At 40.0% G+C, this 16,281-nt stretch overlaps 1 protein-coding gene across 2 annotated transcripts in view; it reads right to left on the reverse strand.

Annotated features, from left to right (window-relative positions):
- npnta (nephronectin a) overlaps positions 1 to 14,496 on the reverse strand; it is a 57,209-nt gene extending 42,713 nt beyond the window's left edge. The window contains exons 1-2 of one of the 2 annotated variants that reach the window (XM_085356916.1): positions 14,277 to 14,496; positions 1,474 to 1,574 (exon numbers count right to left, since the gene is read on the reverse strand). In XM_085356916.1, the coding sequence (XP_085213042.1) occupies positions 1,474 to 1,574; positions 14,277 to 14,347 (172 nt within the window). In that variant the 5' untranslated portion in view covers positions 14,348 to 14,496. The remainder of the gene's footprint in view (positions 1 to 1,473; positions 1,575 to 14,276) is intronic. The other variant, XM_085356915.1, reaches the window with a different exon arrangement.
- Positions 14,497 to 16,281: the final 1,785 nt, after the last annotated feature.

Consider the following 16,281-nt stretch of genomic DNA (forward strand, 5'->3'; position numbering starts at 1 on the left):
TGCTCTCTCTGCGGTTATGTTCAGCAGAATGCGTCTTTAGAAGCCTTTGCTGAACGTATGGAGACGTAACATTTTGTTATTTCACTTCATCTGACTTTTGTAAGCTGAGCGTTGCCTGAAAAATTACTATTCTTCCTGACAGCTTATTAATTTATCATTATTAACTCAGCAGTGGCTTAAGCCAAGGTGACTGCATTGGATGAGAGCTGGAAGTAGCTGGATCGGTGCCTCCCTGATCACCACTCACATATCTGTAACCAAAAACGTTAGTGTAGTTTCTCATAAAGCTCGACAACAGAAGGAAACCAAGGCCAGACAACTATGTCGCACAATTTCCGTTAGTATCATGTGATACATACTGGAAACAAAATGGATTTTCCCCCAATATAGAGATCCTTGGTGTTATCAGAATTTGATCCATTTGGTCATTAATTTGGGGGAATTCCAGAAGACCTGTATGCTCAAATTACCATTCAAATGGGCCAACACAAAGCTAGTGTGCAACCTCTCAGTAGTTCAGCTCAGCTCAGCAGAATCAGCCATATGTACATGCTGTATAGGCACCAATAATGTGAAAGCACGAAAAAGGCTGGACATAACATGAATGTAAACAGTAAGCTTTTGTAGTAATTAACGGGCAGCGTATTCATGTTAATACATGGATGAAATTGCTCCAGTTAGTTAAGAAACATCTAGAATCTTTAAAGATCATCATTAACACATTGTACCTCATGGGTTTCATCTCCAGGGCTTGAGCGTATACTTCTTCGTAATGGCCCATGTGAGGTCTTTTGCCCTGGCTTTTTGCTTATCTAAACTAGCCAGCTGTTGGCTTAGCACACACACAGGATGAGAGCGCTATTGATTTTCTCTTGGCAAGGAAGCGAATAAGCATACCCACTTCTCTAACCTTTTTAATAGCCGCTTGGTAAATTCTTGCCGTGGAAAAGGCCTGTTGATGTGTTACCCCTTTTCTTTTATTAAATGTCCACAGCAAAGCAGCAGGCGTACCATCAGAGCCACCAAGCCATGCAAAGGGTCTGATATTTGTGAGGCACCCAGCAAGTGTCTAAAATCCACTGGTATATTCACACATCCCTCAGTAGCATGGAGTAAATATGTTGATAATGTGAGATGAAGCATTCAGTGTTACACAATGACAGGACACATCCTCTGAATCCTGATGAGTCAAGTTATGTGCACCTGACAACACCATGGATTATGTTAACATCACTGTTTGTTTGGTTTTTTTTACTTGTTCATGCACTGCCGGCAAGCTTATGTTTGCACACTTGTAATCTATAATCAATCTCCTATCTCCCCTTTGAATGTGTCCACCTGCAGCTATAGTCTCTATGACAGCATCTATGACCTCTCCCTCCTCCCTCTAGCTTGAAACCCCGCAACCTTGTTAGCTCCCGTTTTGCTCCCCACCCTCCGAGCAGCACCAGCAGCGGGCACGGTGGCACTCACGCTGGCAGTGACCCCAGGAGCGACGAGTCCATCCCCAGCAGCAGTCCACACGGGCCCCATATCGACACAGGCCATTGGATGATGCCATCTGCCGTGGCCACCTGTGAGTGGATAACATAATAGGTTCACAGCCAATTAAAACACCTTAATGAAAAGCCTTTTTATATTGTTTGGAAGGGGAAGGGTGTGTGATTCAGAGCTTTCATGAGTCATTTTCCTGCTGCAAAGAAAAAGAACCAGAAGATACATTTAAAGACTATTTAAATTAAAAAAAAGGCTTTTTAACCACTAGGTACAGTGAGCACTTATGGCAGTCATACTAATTGCAGGTACAGCAATGAAAATAGACACACACGAAACAAACGAGTACAGTTATGTTCACATCAGGTAGATTAAGCACTACTGCAAAATGCATGAATAATAACAAATAAAGAAAGCCGGGTCTTTCTTGATAGATTTTTTTCTAATGTTTAATTTCCTCATCTAAATGTAGAGCATGAAGATGGATAAGGTTTCTGAACAGATTTAAAACCCTTTATTATGATTTAAATTCATTAGGGCGAAAAATAAAACTGGCTTCGCTTGACTAATGTGGGGAGAAAAAAGTTTCAGTGCATAACAGCTCTTTGATTATGCATCAATCACAATCCTAAAACAGTCCACTTTAAGTGATGTCTATTTGTTTATTAATGTCAGAATGTGATGACAAATCTCATTTATTGAGGACTCCGGGGTGCTGTCTCTCAATTTCACTCCCTTTTTATAAAAATAAATCAGATACTCTGTTTGTGTAACACAAAGAAACAGCGGCAGCAAAAGAGTTACGTTTGAAAAGTGGTAAACAGAAAACATTTGCCACTTTGCTTCTCAAATATCTGAAGGGGGTGAAAGTGACAAGTGTCAGAAAGTCGAAGACTGACTTTTCACCGCTTCGCCATAGCAGATTATCTCCGAATCATGGAAACAAAACTGACAGCACATCAGCTCGTGTTGGTTTCTTTAATGTCAAACTGGAGACCTGTATTGAAAGCCTGCCAGGCCCGATTTGAATTTAGCCTTCAGTGCGTGCATCGCTACGCCGCTGACACGCACATCTGACAACACCACATTACTGCTGTGTTCACTTGGCTTTCGGGAGCTCCTGGAAAAGATTAGGGACTACGCGCTTCCGGTTGTCCTTGAAAATACAATATTTGCCTCCAAAATGGCAACTCCATGACACTGGAAGATGGTATTATCTCTGCTACACAGAGATGATAGGTAGGTATTAGTTCTTATACACATTCTAAAGTAGGTTATTTCCCCAAACACAACAGTTCCTCTATGAGAAATTAGAGCCGGATATTTTTGTTACACTCTGCTCCATTCTGTTCAGAGCAAGAAATAGCTTCTTGGCAGACCGCGTATGTGGATTACCTTTTTTATCTGTACGAGGGCCGACCACATATTTATGGCGAGAATAGAGTGAAGGAATGAGCCCATTTAAGGATACTGAAGAAAATCCAAGGCACATTCTTTAAGAGCCTGGCGCTCATATGCTACCTAAAATCTGAAACAATAATAAACGAATCAGTGGATAGGGAAGATTTGTTGCAGCTGACTGTTTTTTCCCTCTTTCTTCAAATAAAGATGACAATGTTTTTAACCAGTGGGACATTTTTATCGTCATTTATAGGAGGTGTGAAGCACATGAGGAGGTTTGCACAGATCACTGAGTAAATCCAATACAATAAGAAGGTTTTAATTGCACAGAAGAGCTGGAAAACGCTGTAATCCTGCACAAAACAAAGGAGAAGTTCACTTCCTTTACGTGCTTCACACAAAAGACACTTTCTTTTTGTCTCTCAATGAGAAAGTGAGGTTGTCGCTCAGTATTCAAGGCACATCCTCTGCTGCTATCCCTGCCTGTTAGTGCCTCTATGCCAAGATGAGGAAATGCTGCCAATCACCTCTTTGGAGAAAAAAAACAAAAAACAGACGGATGCTAAGTGAGAGTGGCAGATCCAGGGAAAATGTTTGTCTGCTGCCTGGTGAGCGGGAAGTCAGTCAGTGAAGCACACAGTATGGGTGAGGAAATGAGGAGGGGAAGGAAAAGGAAGCAAAACCAGAAGAGAGGAAACAAATGAAAAGAATTGCATGAAAGCAGTAAAAGAGGAAAGGAAAGAATAGGAACGGTCTGGACAGCAGCCACATTTCTCAACCTGCCTCCCCTTCCACACTAGAAGCTTGCTGCATAAAACAAATTAAAGATGCTTCTGCATGAGGCAAAAACCCTGCTCGTTGACACCTCTCAAAACATCTGACAACCTCCTTTGACATTTCAGTGATATTTGGATTTGGCGACTGGAGGCTGATTTCATCCTGATGTTTTGAAAGCTCTTGTTAATTGCTGCACAAGGCAATCACCACCTTAGAATATGGAGGCATCAAGTGGAAGGCATTTATGCTGCTTCGGCTGCACCTGTTCCCATATAACCTAATGGCCTCACATTCGTTTGCAGCCCGCAAAGTAATTATCACATCGAATGACTCCCGTGGATGTGCAGATTTAGTATCGTAACAGTTTTCATTTTTATTTCTGACAGTTTTATTACAAAAGCATATTTTCATGTTCACGTCATAATCTTCAGCACACACGCGTTGTGCCATGATGAAGATGACAAGAGCAAAAACTCGACATTTTTTAGATATACAGGGCTTTGTAAAACACACAATGATAAAGTCATTTTTAAATTTCAAATGGGAAAAGGGAGATTAAGGGCCAATCACTAGAGTAAAGGCTCAACCCCTCTGCTCTGTGCAGGGTCTGGCTAATGTGAATGTTGTAAATGATCCATAACTAGTTTCTGTTAACAGACAAGCTGCTGTAATTGGAGACGGAGCCAGAAGGTAATGAGTAAAAGGCGAGCTTCAGAAGTGTAACTGAGAGAAGATTAAGATGACAGAAAGCAATGGCAATTTATTTATTTATTCACTGATAGAGATTGAGGAAATGTTTGTAACAGAATCTAGACAATAATGAAATGTGTTTAAAAGTATGTCCAGCTGTGTGTGGTGGCATAAATAATAATATGCACGTCTGATGGTCTGGTAAGCGACAAAGAGGAAGGTAACAAAAACAGCCACTGGACCTATCATATCAAACTTTTTATGGACCTTTATGATATATGTTGCAAGTATTTGAAGAGCATTGCTTTGACATCAGTCAGAAGCAGCTGGTCTGCCTATACACCTATATAACTGACTTATGTGACATCAGTGATGGCTATTCATGTGCTTTATATATCAAGATCAATGTAATAATTGGAGAAAAAAAAAACTAATAGTAGCAGTAGTATCTGCACATTTTTAACATGAAACTGGTTGAACTCTTACATTACATAAAGGAAAGTTGTTTTATTCTTGAGATTTTAATATTGGCACACAGTTAAATATAAATCCTAAAATATTCTTCATCCCTTTTCCCTACTAAAGAAACTGAATTTAGTAAGTCAACCATCAGTAATATCGTCACAAATATTCACAATGCTTGTATTGACTCTGGTGTAATCCTCTGAAATATTGCACAACATTTTCCTCTGCTACTCTTCACTGATCTTTTTTTTAAAAGATTGACAAGTTAGAGCTAAAAATAAAAGTGAAAAAGCTAAATACTACTGAAAAAACCTGTTAAAAATGTCCTCACGCTAAAATGTGGGATTCATACTTTAGTTACAAAAAGATTTGCATGCTACATGTAACACTGTAATTGATGAAATAACTGACTCTATAATCTCTATCATATCTGAAATGATCATGAGACATGATGGAGGAAATCTGAACAAAAACAGCTAACAATGGGTATTTTAAAACTGATTTTTTTTTTAAAGAACATAATTTACATACACTATTTTAAAAATGTAAGAGATAGAAACAAAGAAATAAATTAAAACAAAAATAAACAAACACACAACGAGTAAGCTAACACATTATACTGAGCTTATTATATCTTCACACAGCGATCAGAAGTGATGCTGGAAGGTGCTTGAAGTCCTCAGCTGGGATCACAAAAATAAATGTGTTCCTTCACACCAGAGTCGAGCAAAATGCCAGAAATAATTTAAACATTGAAAATCTCCCAAACAGTTTTGACTATTTTATCTTCATAGGAGAAAATCTTTCTCAAGCTATTAATCCTCCTGAGGGCAACACTTGTAAGTAGAGCAGGGCGATATGACCAAAAATATTTATCACGATATACATTTGAAAATTTGCGATAACGATATAATTGACACTAGACAAAATGCTTTACAACTCCACAATTTTATTAGTGCAAAAAACCCATCAATGTATTTTCACTTAAACAAGCAGCTGTTTTTTATGTGCATTAAAGTTATATAAAAATGTAACAGTGCAAATGCAAATTCCTTGCTGACAGTTTAACCAAAAGGCATTTCCAGTGGAAATTGGCCGACATATCCTCAGCATAAACGTGTATAATATCCACAAAACTTAAAAAGAGGTTATACACACACAATACAGTAACATCATGTTGAAGAGCAGTACGTATCACTCCGCGAGGCTCCTGCCTACGATAGCCGCAATGCTCCGACAATCCATCAAGCGGTGCGGGTTCGTAGCTTAGCAAAGTCGTACTGGAACATTTGACAGATTTTCGAGCACCGTGTACGACATAAAATCGTTTCGAGGTCAGTAAACACAACCAGAATTCATACATAAGGCACACGGGATTATAAGGGGCACTGTCGATTTTCAGAAAAATCAAAGGATTGATTTTAAGTGTGCCGTATTTTCCCAAAAACAGGGTAATAACGACGGCCCGCTAGCATGCTCTACCAAAAATAGTGCTTTGTTGTGTATCTGATGGACGAAAGCTAAACCAGTTCTACACCACTGAAGTTGCAGCATTTTTACAAACCAATTCTGGTTCATTCGTTTCATTCAACGATCTGCTTTCGACCTTCTCATTCTCCGTCGCCGCCATGCTTTTTCCGCCATGTGCGTATGAAAACAAAGGCACTGCGCATGCGGGTTTTACCCATATTCTATGGCGATATTTCATTTTCTTGTCGTTGCCCAACATTATACCGGTATTACCGTGAACGGTATGATATGGCCCAGCCCTACTTGTAAACAAATCTTCAAGGAAATTATTTAAAGTCTTTCTTCTTGACACCAGCTGATAAAAATACATCTTCAAAGCATCACAAGCATGAAAAGTTCCCATACAGTGGATATGGATGGTATTCATAGTAAAATTGTACCTGAGATACAAAGATTGTCAATGGTGACAAAACAATATATATGTGTACATGTATAACAGATTGAATACCACCACAATATGGCTTTAGAAAAAAACAGAAGCACTTGTATCTCTGTTCTTGAACAAAACCAAAAAAACCCCCACAATGATCTATTGATAAAACTGGCACATTCTTCCTTGGTTTTTTAAAAGTGTTTGATTTCATATCCATTGCAAAATATTTCCGAGACTTCAGACTCCTAGATTTTGAATATTTGGTTTAAAAATATGTATCTTTCTTTCTTCTTTTCTCACAAGCTGGCGGTTGGCAAAGCCAATACGTCTCTGTGGGTGCCGTAGGGTTTCCATCTTGGTCAACGATGCACTTCCAGGCCTTGCGGACTCTGGCCTTGGCCTTTGCTTGCTCAAGGTTTAGACGTCATTGTTTAAGATAGTCTTCAATTTGCTTGATCCAAATCTTCTTGGGCGCGTCACACTTGATTCTGCAGTGGGCAGGGTGCTACTGCAGCAGGAGGCGATATGGCAGGCGATGGTTCCTCATGCGGCAGATGTGGTCAAACCACTGCAGTCGTCGCTTCTGGATCAGCTCTTCCATTGAGAGCTTCTGGTGATATTGACTACGTATTGCGCTGTTGTTGAAACAGTCACGAGGGCCACTCGGAGAATATGACGCAAACAGTGCATTTGGAAGACCACGAGCTTGTTGACGTCGTGCTTGAGGATGTCCCAGGTCTCAGATCCATGAAGAATGGGCAATGCCAGTGTGCAGTACAGACAGATTTTGGTAATGATCAGTAGAAAGGAAAAACTCTAAATGAAATATGCAATATGCAAAGTAACACTATATATGGAGTCCCACAGGGATCAATATTAGGACCACTCCTCTTCCATTTATATATCAATTATTTTGTTAACTAACCTAGTTTCATAAAATAAAAATAAAACTCTAGAGTCTCCAAAATATTATAAACTAGGACACCTGGTTGAAATGCAATAAACTATTGTTAAATATTATTCAAACAAACATATTTTAACCAAGCAGAAACCAAATAAACTGCACACAAGTATGAATGTGAGTGTGAATTATTTCCTGGTTCACTGTGTTATCCCTGTGACAGACTGGCAATCTGTCCAGGTTGTACCCCCCTCTTGCCCTATGGCAGCTGGGATAGGTTCCCGCCCGTGACCCCAAAATGGATAAACAGAACAAAGTGGATAGATGAACCGAGAACCCAATTAATGTATCCAAATACATGGTAGGGTTGTCGAGAGGGTAAAATTTACAAAAGTTTTGGGTGGTTGATGTTGATGAATATCTGAATTTTAAGAGGCTTTTTGACAAATTAATGAAGAAATAATCTGAATATGTTGATTTATTTTTCAAAGGGAGACACCTTTTCCCAAATGAAGCTCTTCTAACCTTGTATCAGTCTCTGCTTGAGCTTCATTTTTACTGTTAAAATATTACATTGTGTAGCATTTATCCTACTTATTTCAAGAGATTGCAGATTTTACAAACTTTTCACAACTCCTGTGTGATATCTTATTTATTAAAGTATGTATAATATCATATTTAGATTCTCAGTGTATTCTTCCTCTCACACAAAAGTCCACTGACCCAGAATGAGCTTGAAGAAAAAACACAACAGCTGCTACTAAAACATGTTTGATTCTAAACCCTGTATGGTTTTTTTCAAAATCTGAAAAAAGGTTCAATTTAATGTCCATGATTAAATGAATCTATACCACTAATCTATACAGTAGATTAGTAGAGTGGTGTGACTGTTAGATAGAAAGCACTGTGATCTAGAAAAAAGAGTTTTATAATATGTGTGTGAATGGGTGAATGAGACATGTTGTATAGAGCACTTAAGTAGAGTAGAAAAGTGCTATGTATGAACCAGTCCATTTACCACGTGCTGCTGTGTTGAATTAATGTTTCTGTAATTTAGGAACAATATTTTTAGAGATAAAGGTAAATATAACGACATTTTTTTTTCATGTAAATTAACTGATGTTTAGGAAGTCTCATTTCACAAATGACTATTTCTTATGTAATTATGTCTGAAAACTGCATTTTACCTGATTTGTGAAAGTGAACAGGTTCATGGATCAACATTTTAGAGATTGTTCATTCCTCTTGTATGTATTGCACAAAGACCCACGAGTGTTAATGAAAAAAAATAGCTGGAGCAACTGGAAGTTGGTAACATTTTCAAAAATTGTATAAATAATTTAAAATTTGGAAATAGGTCTGTAGCGTTTTTCTTTTGTTTTTGTTAATGTTTTTAAGGAGCAGGATGAGAAAGTCAGTAATAAAATGCAGCCAGGTAACAGAGAGAAGATGTGGGGGAAATGACTGGCAGACTTCTTAATTTATATGGTGCACGCGACTGATTGTTTCAATTGCAAACACTGGCTAGAGTCTCCTTGCGTTCTCTGGTATTGAATAATCAATTACAGCAGATGACTGGAAGAGCATTTTTATAATGGATGGGATTCAATTTTCCATAAGCAAAAGAGCCAAGAGAAGTGGACATTTAATGGTTTTCTCTAATTCCTGTCTGACAGTGAATATATTTCTGTTGTGGAATGTTGGTTTAACAAAATAAATTAAAAAGCCGCTGCAACCCCCCCATATTTTTCTGACATTTTGACCAAAATAATTAATCAAGAAACAGATAAATAATGTAGACAATCATTAGCTGAAGCACTATTCATTTCTGTGTGTGGATATCCAAAGGAGATAGAGGTCAATGAAATGTGAAATTAACATTATGCAAACAGCAGATAGATGATGCAACCACACACGCACAAGTTGGAGCAATGATACAAGAATCTGCTGAGATGCAACAGGTTGAGGATTATTAAATTAACCATCTCCCTTCGAATGTTTTCTTCCTACACACTGATACAGTATATGTATATGAATTAGTATAACATATTTCGTGTTTTCACTAATCTATGAATTTACTCTACAGCAGTTGTGCAATTCTACACAATCTGAACTTGAAACTGAGGGTTTAATGCAGTTCATCAGCACCCTGTTTAATCATCGCAACGCCACGGCAATGTCACATTTGAACTTTCTGAAACATTCATGGGTTGCAAATTAGGACTTACCACAATCAACAATGGGAACTACAGTAACACTGCACAATAGAGGAGACCTTTTTTTCTCATATGTATCTTGTCCTCTGCCTTATTCTACTGAATGAAAAGCTGGCATATCAAATGGACGTGAGCATAATACCTGCATTTATTACCCTGAAGCCCTGAATAATGATCCCAAATTGCACTAAGCCTTGAAGGAACTCAAGCAGATAATTATTACCCTTCATGCATGCTGTGTGACAACTCTTCTCAAGTACAGAGTATAAGACAAGGTTGTTCCTTCAGAACATGACAGGTTGATATCCACTGTGGTGACACCATCCTTCTTCCATTGTTTTACAAATGGATTCATAGCTGGCCACTATCCTTTTCCTGACAGCGAAGAGCTGAGTCAGTCTATGGCTCACAGAGGAGCAATACAGAGCGTGAATAATCCAGGTCCATGAACTTACATGGTCTGCATTCATAGCGATGATAATCTAATCAAGCTATCATCCATCCGTGACCCCTAAAGTATGCAATGCAGGATTTCTGACTGGATTTTTATCACAAACAACCACAGATGTTGAATTCTTCATCAGCATTAGAGACTTGCTCGAACCTGCCGAGCTCAGATGAAAGCAGGACTTTGTGGAGTCAAAAGGAGTCTGCTGTCTTAATTAACCGCTTCAGCCCAACCTATCAGCGGCATCATTGACTCATATCTGAGGCAAAGATTTATATTTAGAATGAGCAATTAGTCGGTTTATCCATCTGCCATTAAAAGCCTAATGGACAGTATTCACTGTGTGGCTGAGAAAAAAAAATCAAACTCTACCACCTTTAATGATGCTGTTTACAAGAGGGTGGGGTGGTTGTGGATTAGATGGTAGGCAGGGTCATCTACCAGTTAAACGGTTGGTGGTTTGATCCCTGACTTGTCTAACTTGGGCAAAGTACTGAAGCCACAGCTGCCCCCGATGTGTGTCGAGGAGGTGTGAGTGTGAAAATCAAAGAGTGCTGAGTACGGTGGCACTTAGGGATCGACTCCAACTTTAGAAAAGACCAGCGAATTAAAGAAAAATGCTGCAAAAGCACACAAATAATAAAGGAAGTGATTGTGGAGGAAATGTGATGCAAAGCATCGCACTGAGACGTGCTTAAAAGAAACAGAGGACTCTTCTGTGTTGTGAGGGAGAAAAAGATGAAGGTTATATCTGTTCTGATCACATGATAATATTGTGGATGTATCCTTGTTATTATTAGTTTTCCATTATTGTCTTCCCAAAGCTCACGTATCTTCTGTTGTGAGCTTTTCATTCACACTCTTCTGCTCATCCAAGTCAGGGTCGCGGGGGAGGGGCTGGAGCCTATGCCAGCTACCATAGGGCAAGAGACGGGTACAGCCTTGACAGGTCTCCAGTCTGTCGCAGGGCAACTGGCTTCTTTGTGTTTTTATTCAACTTCAATTGTGTTTTGTGTGCTTTTGAAGTATTTTTCTATTTGCTGGTATTTTTTTTAAGTTGCAGTGCGTTTGACCTCTCAAGGCCACCGTACCTTAGGCACAGAAAAAACAGCTGCAGGAATGTGTGTGTGATTAGGTGACTGAGGCTTATGACTGAAAGCATTAATTTACCTTAAAATTACAAATATCTATCTCAATCTTAAAATGTGATAGAGCTCACTCTTTTTCTTTCCTTATTAACGCGGACTTCATTTAGCACTTTTGTTACAGTGAATTCTGTAAGGATTTCAAGCTCAAACACTGCAAACAGTCTTTGGCAAAAAAGAAAAAAGAGCTTAACAGATTATTTTATCTGCTACAAGTGATGTCAAAACGGTCAAAGACTTCTCTTTGCTGGTTAACAATATATACTTATGTATTTATCAATGTTAAACTGCGTTACACTGTACAACTGGCTGTTCACACGGTCTACTGTGCTGCAGACTCTGCCAACAGAAAACCTCGGGGCTTAACCTTGCTGGAACTATTTTCTATTCTCTTCTGTTTTTGTACATTGATTGGTCCGTATACCTGAGTTATATATACCGAAACCTTTTTTTCATTTCTTATAATTATCGAGACAAGTGGCAGCAATCTGTAAGGGTTTCACTGCCCGTGGAGCACTTATTCCAATACAAAGTTTTTTCCACTCCCACGCTGTCCTGTTTGCTTTAAGAAAATGACAAGAAGATTAAATACCAGGTGGAGCAGTCATATGAGTAATAACAGAAAGTCTGCATCAGCTGTATTCTCTTACTGCAAGCTTTTTAATTTCTCATATGTCATGTTAGGTGTGACAGCATTAGTTTAATCCAGGTTTCTTTCATACAAAATGTAGCAAGAGGACTCTTTTTATCATTTCGCTAGAACGCAATAAAGACAATGCCCCACTCTTTTTCACGTTCATTGACATGTACAGCAGCAAACACTGAGAAACCTGCTGAGCTCCTGATACAGGGTGAATCCACCAGTGTTTTCACACTTATTTTCAAACCGTGGAAGCCTGAATGTGCGCCTGATGTTACAATACCAACATAACCTGGCACCAGTCCATGCTTTGGATTATTACTGAGTAGGTCTGGTATGTGCTGCGTGAGACTTCACAGTTTAGTGATGTCACTGGGGAAGTATATCCTCTTTTGTATGTTTTGCCTTTCACTTCGGCACTCTCCTCTGCTGTATGACATGTTCCCGAGTGTGCAGAATAGAAAAGTGGCAATAAAAACAGTTTTTAGAGACAGAAAGGCGGGTAAACACATTACGCGCAGCTACAGGAGACCAAATTTATTTTGCCAACGATGCCCGTGAAGGACCCTTCAGGACTAGATGGATAAGCCTGTTAGGAACGCTCTCTAAAAGGTAATAAGTAAGGAAGACTAGGTAATAAATGGTTTTTTTGCTTGCGTTCGGTCTCGGGGGATATTGTCTCAATGAATTAATATTGAAGCGGGGACTCAGGCCAGAGTTTATACCCATAAAAATCTGCAAATTATGGTCATGGTGACGAGCCACTCCATCAGCAGGGATGTTAATAATGTACAATATGCTGCTGCTAGGTTAAAGTAAATGATTATTACACCAAGGAAATATGTGAGCTAAAGTAAAGGCCCTCCACATCTCATCACATCTCAATATAAAAATATTATGTGTGGTGGCAAATACTGAAATCTACCACTCTGCATTATTCTCTGTCCTCTCTTTTATTCTGTCTCGCACACAGACACCCTTTTAGCCTTGCAGAAACCTTTGATACTCCAAATTGCTTTTTTTCCTCAATACTTTTTGAACATAGACGGAAAGTGAATTGAAAGAGCTCAGGAGGGGGAAGGAGAGAGAGAAAAACGGCTACACTTCAAATGTCAAAATCTATTAACAAGCAGGTGGAATGGCAGTTAGTCTGACAGAGCCTTCTGAAATGCATGCATACTGTTTCAGTAACAATTACCTCCAATAAGCTTCAAAGTTTTTCATTTATTTGAACAAACGCTGAACACGGGAGAGGATTCGGCTTTGGAGCTCAGCCTGGCTGACAGAGATACATGAGGAAAAATAAAGTACTTGGCAGCATTCTCTGCTGGAGATGTAGGAAATTTGGCAGTAGCACTTTGTTTGTGTAACTCTCACCATTTGGACGGACTTCAGTCCAGCTTTTTTACTTGAGCTCCAGAAATCTATCTCAATATGACAAAAAAAAAAATAAGAGATGGAAAATGTTTTTTTTCTTCTTCACACGGTTAAGATCCTCTCTAATAAATGATCAGAGACAAGGAGCAAATAAGTATCCTGACTGATGGAATTGCTGTGGTTCAAAGGGTTAGACCCATTACAACTCAATATGCGTGGCTGTTTTTTTCTAAAAGAAGAAGAAGAAACAGCCACTATCCCTCACGCTAAACTCAGATTCACCTATAGGCAGATGGAAATCTCGGACACGTGCATTCTTTGGGGTCTGGCACGTCTTCACACACTTCGTGGGATTCGTGTTTGAACATGATCGCCGGGCAATGTGCTGTCACATCACTTTATAATCAGCCTGACGTCTGCACAAGACGAGAATCGCTTGGCGAGATGCGATTTTCAGTTTTCAATTTTTTTTTGCAGCGCTACAAAAGAATCCAAGCTCAGAGGCGCAAAAGCACAAGACGCTTTGGGGTGCACTTGGATTCATTGTTGAATGAAAATAAAAGTTGTGATCGTGAAATTAAAAAAATAAATAAATAAAGCGAAGACGCTTGATATGATTCGACACTCACTTTCACGGGAGCAACATGCTTTCAGTTTTGGAGAGCTTCAAATAATCCACAGCAGCTCGCAACCAAAGTGTCGCCTCGAAGCGAAGGCGCAGTTTTCACACAAATGGATGAATCGCATTCTGACGGGTTCTTTATCAAAATCAGCCTTATCGCACAAAAAGCCTTCGTTTCTCAGCCTGCGTGACCCTACCTGCCATCGAAGTCTGCACTTGCTCCAAAGCTGCAGCTGCACAGCAACATCAACTTTATCCATAATTCCATGATTTCGGGAGTTACGCGCCCACGCTGTTTCCAATTCTCCGTAAATCCAGAATCACCGGGTAGGAAACTGTGGAGTAAACAGCGACACAACAACAACAAACACACAGTTTGTTTCCTCCTGGAGGTGCGCGGGCAGGAGAGGTCTGACGGCGTCCTTCAGACTGTTCATCTGAGATATTCAGGAGGAGAGAAGGCAGCCCGATGCCTGGAAGCAGAGTGACTCCGATGAGTGTGCGCGCGCGCGCGCGTGTGGAGCGGGACGCACTCTGCCGGGAAGAGCGCGCACAGCCGCCCCTTACCCACCCACCCCCCTCTCTCTTCTTTCCTCCCCTCACAAGTTCAGGCAGCGGGCTCTCAACCAACAGCACCCACTGCAGTCTGACCTTCGCTCGCTGCAGTCTCAACAGAGCCGTGGTGTGCAGCCACTCAGTTGCGGAACCTTAACGAGAAAGAAGAGGCTCCACGTGTGGCTCCGTTACACGCTGTGGAAAATGCCTTAATGAACCTGCTGAGACACGCAGGTGTATTGTTGGCCACCCAGGTAGATGTTGATCACGCAGCAAAGACAAAGCAGTGAAAATTACTGAGGGTATAAAAAGAAAGCTGCGCAAAATAGAAAATCAGTGGTTTGTTAAAGTTTGAGGCGCACGCGCACTCAACAGGTGGAAATACTTATTTAAAAAAACAACCTTAATATGTATAATTTTTGCAAACAAACACAAGTGGATGCATTTAATCAAAATCGCTTACAACTACCGACTGTTTCTGTTTTCTCAACAAGCCAAAAAGCTTTTCTGAACGACACTGCGCATGCGTAATTGCTGTCTTTCTATTCTTTCACACGAGGATCCTGTTAGACCTCATCACCTGTCTGATTCCTAAGCGGCACTCCACATTCAAAGTCTCCTGAACTGCGCTTCCTGTTTGGGTGCAGAATGATGAAGGCTGCCTCATTTCCTGATGTGACAGCTTTCTGTCAGTGAACCAACCAGAGGGAGTGCCCGGTTGGCCTAACAGCCTTCTGGAGCACGCGATGAATGACGGGAAGGTTCATGTGATTACTGCTAGTAGTTCAGAGTCTCTTTTGATTCATGCAACTCTTCGCCTTCACTGACTGAGTAATGAATCTGTGGTGGCACCCAGGTCTGACCTCAGCTGGTCGCAGAAAGGCTGGTGTCCCGGTTTGTGTATAATTAGACTATCAATCACAGTATTGACCTGACTGTAAGAACGTGATTCCTTGTGTTATCATTGCATTTAAATATGAGCAATGGCTTATGCCGATCGCAAGGGCCACGTCTCATTACCGGTAATATTCATATGTTGTGAAAAACTGAGACACTGTGTGGATTTTAAAGGGTCACTTACGCAGCGCATCTGTGTTTGTTAGCAGGAGTATACTCAGGATGTGTGGGGTTATTTTTAATGAACATTTTACCAGATGTGGTGCTCAGCCAAACTTAGAAGTTATGTGTTGAGTTCCATGACTGTGCAAAGGTCTTAGGCCACCCCTCATTTCTTTATATTTTGCTTCCAAGAGGCCAGAGTGTCTTGTAATATTTTGAAGTGATCTTATAACAGCTCTCCAGGCTTTCTTTCAATGTTTATCTTCAGACATCTCAGTCCAGTCCTTGTACTTGACAACTTTCAGAGAAATGTTTTTGTTTTTACTTGTTTTTTTAGTTGTTTAACGCTGACTTATTAATCATCCACACATTAAACAAGGATGTATCTGATCCATTTAAAGTTCATTGAACCCTCATCAGAAATAGTCTCAGTGGAAAGGTGGCTGCCAAGAAGTCATTCTTTAGGAAGGGAAACGGGAAGAAAAGGCTGAAGTATGCCAAATTACACAAGAACTGGACTAAAAATCAGTGACAACAGGATTTATGGAGTGATGGATCCAAATTTGAAATTTATGGCTCAAATCAGTA

The sequence above is a fragment of the Diplotaxodon limnothrissa genome, linkage group LG6 (assembly GCF_057381915.1).
Source record: "Diplotaxodon limnothrissa isolate DT_005_m linkage group LG6, D_limnothrissa_male_GT1.1, whole genome shotgun sequence".
Taxonomy (NCBI): domain Eukaryota; kingdom Metazoa; phylum Chordata; class Actinopteri; order Cichliformes; family Cichlidae; genus Diplotaxodon; species Diplotaxodon limnothrissa.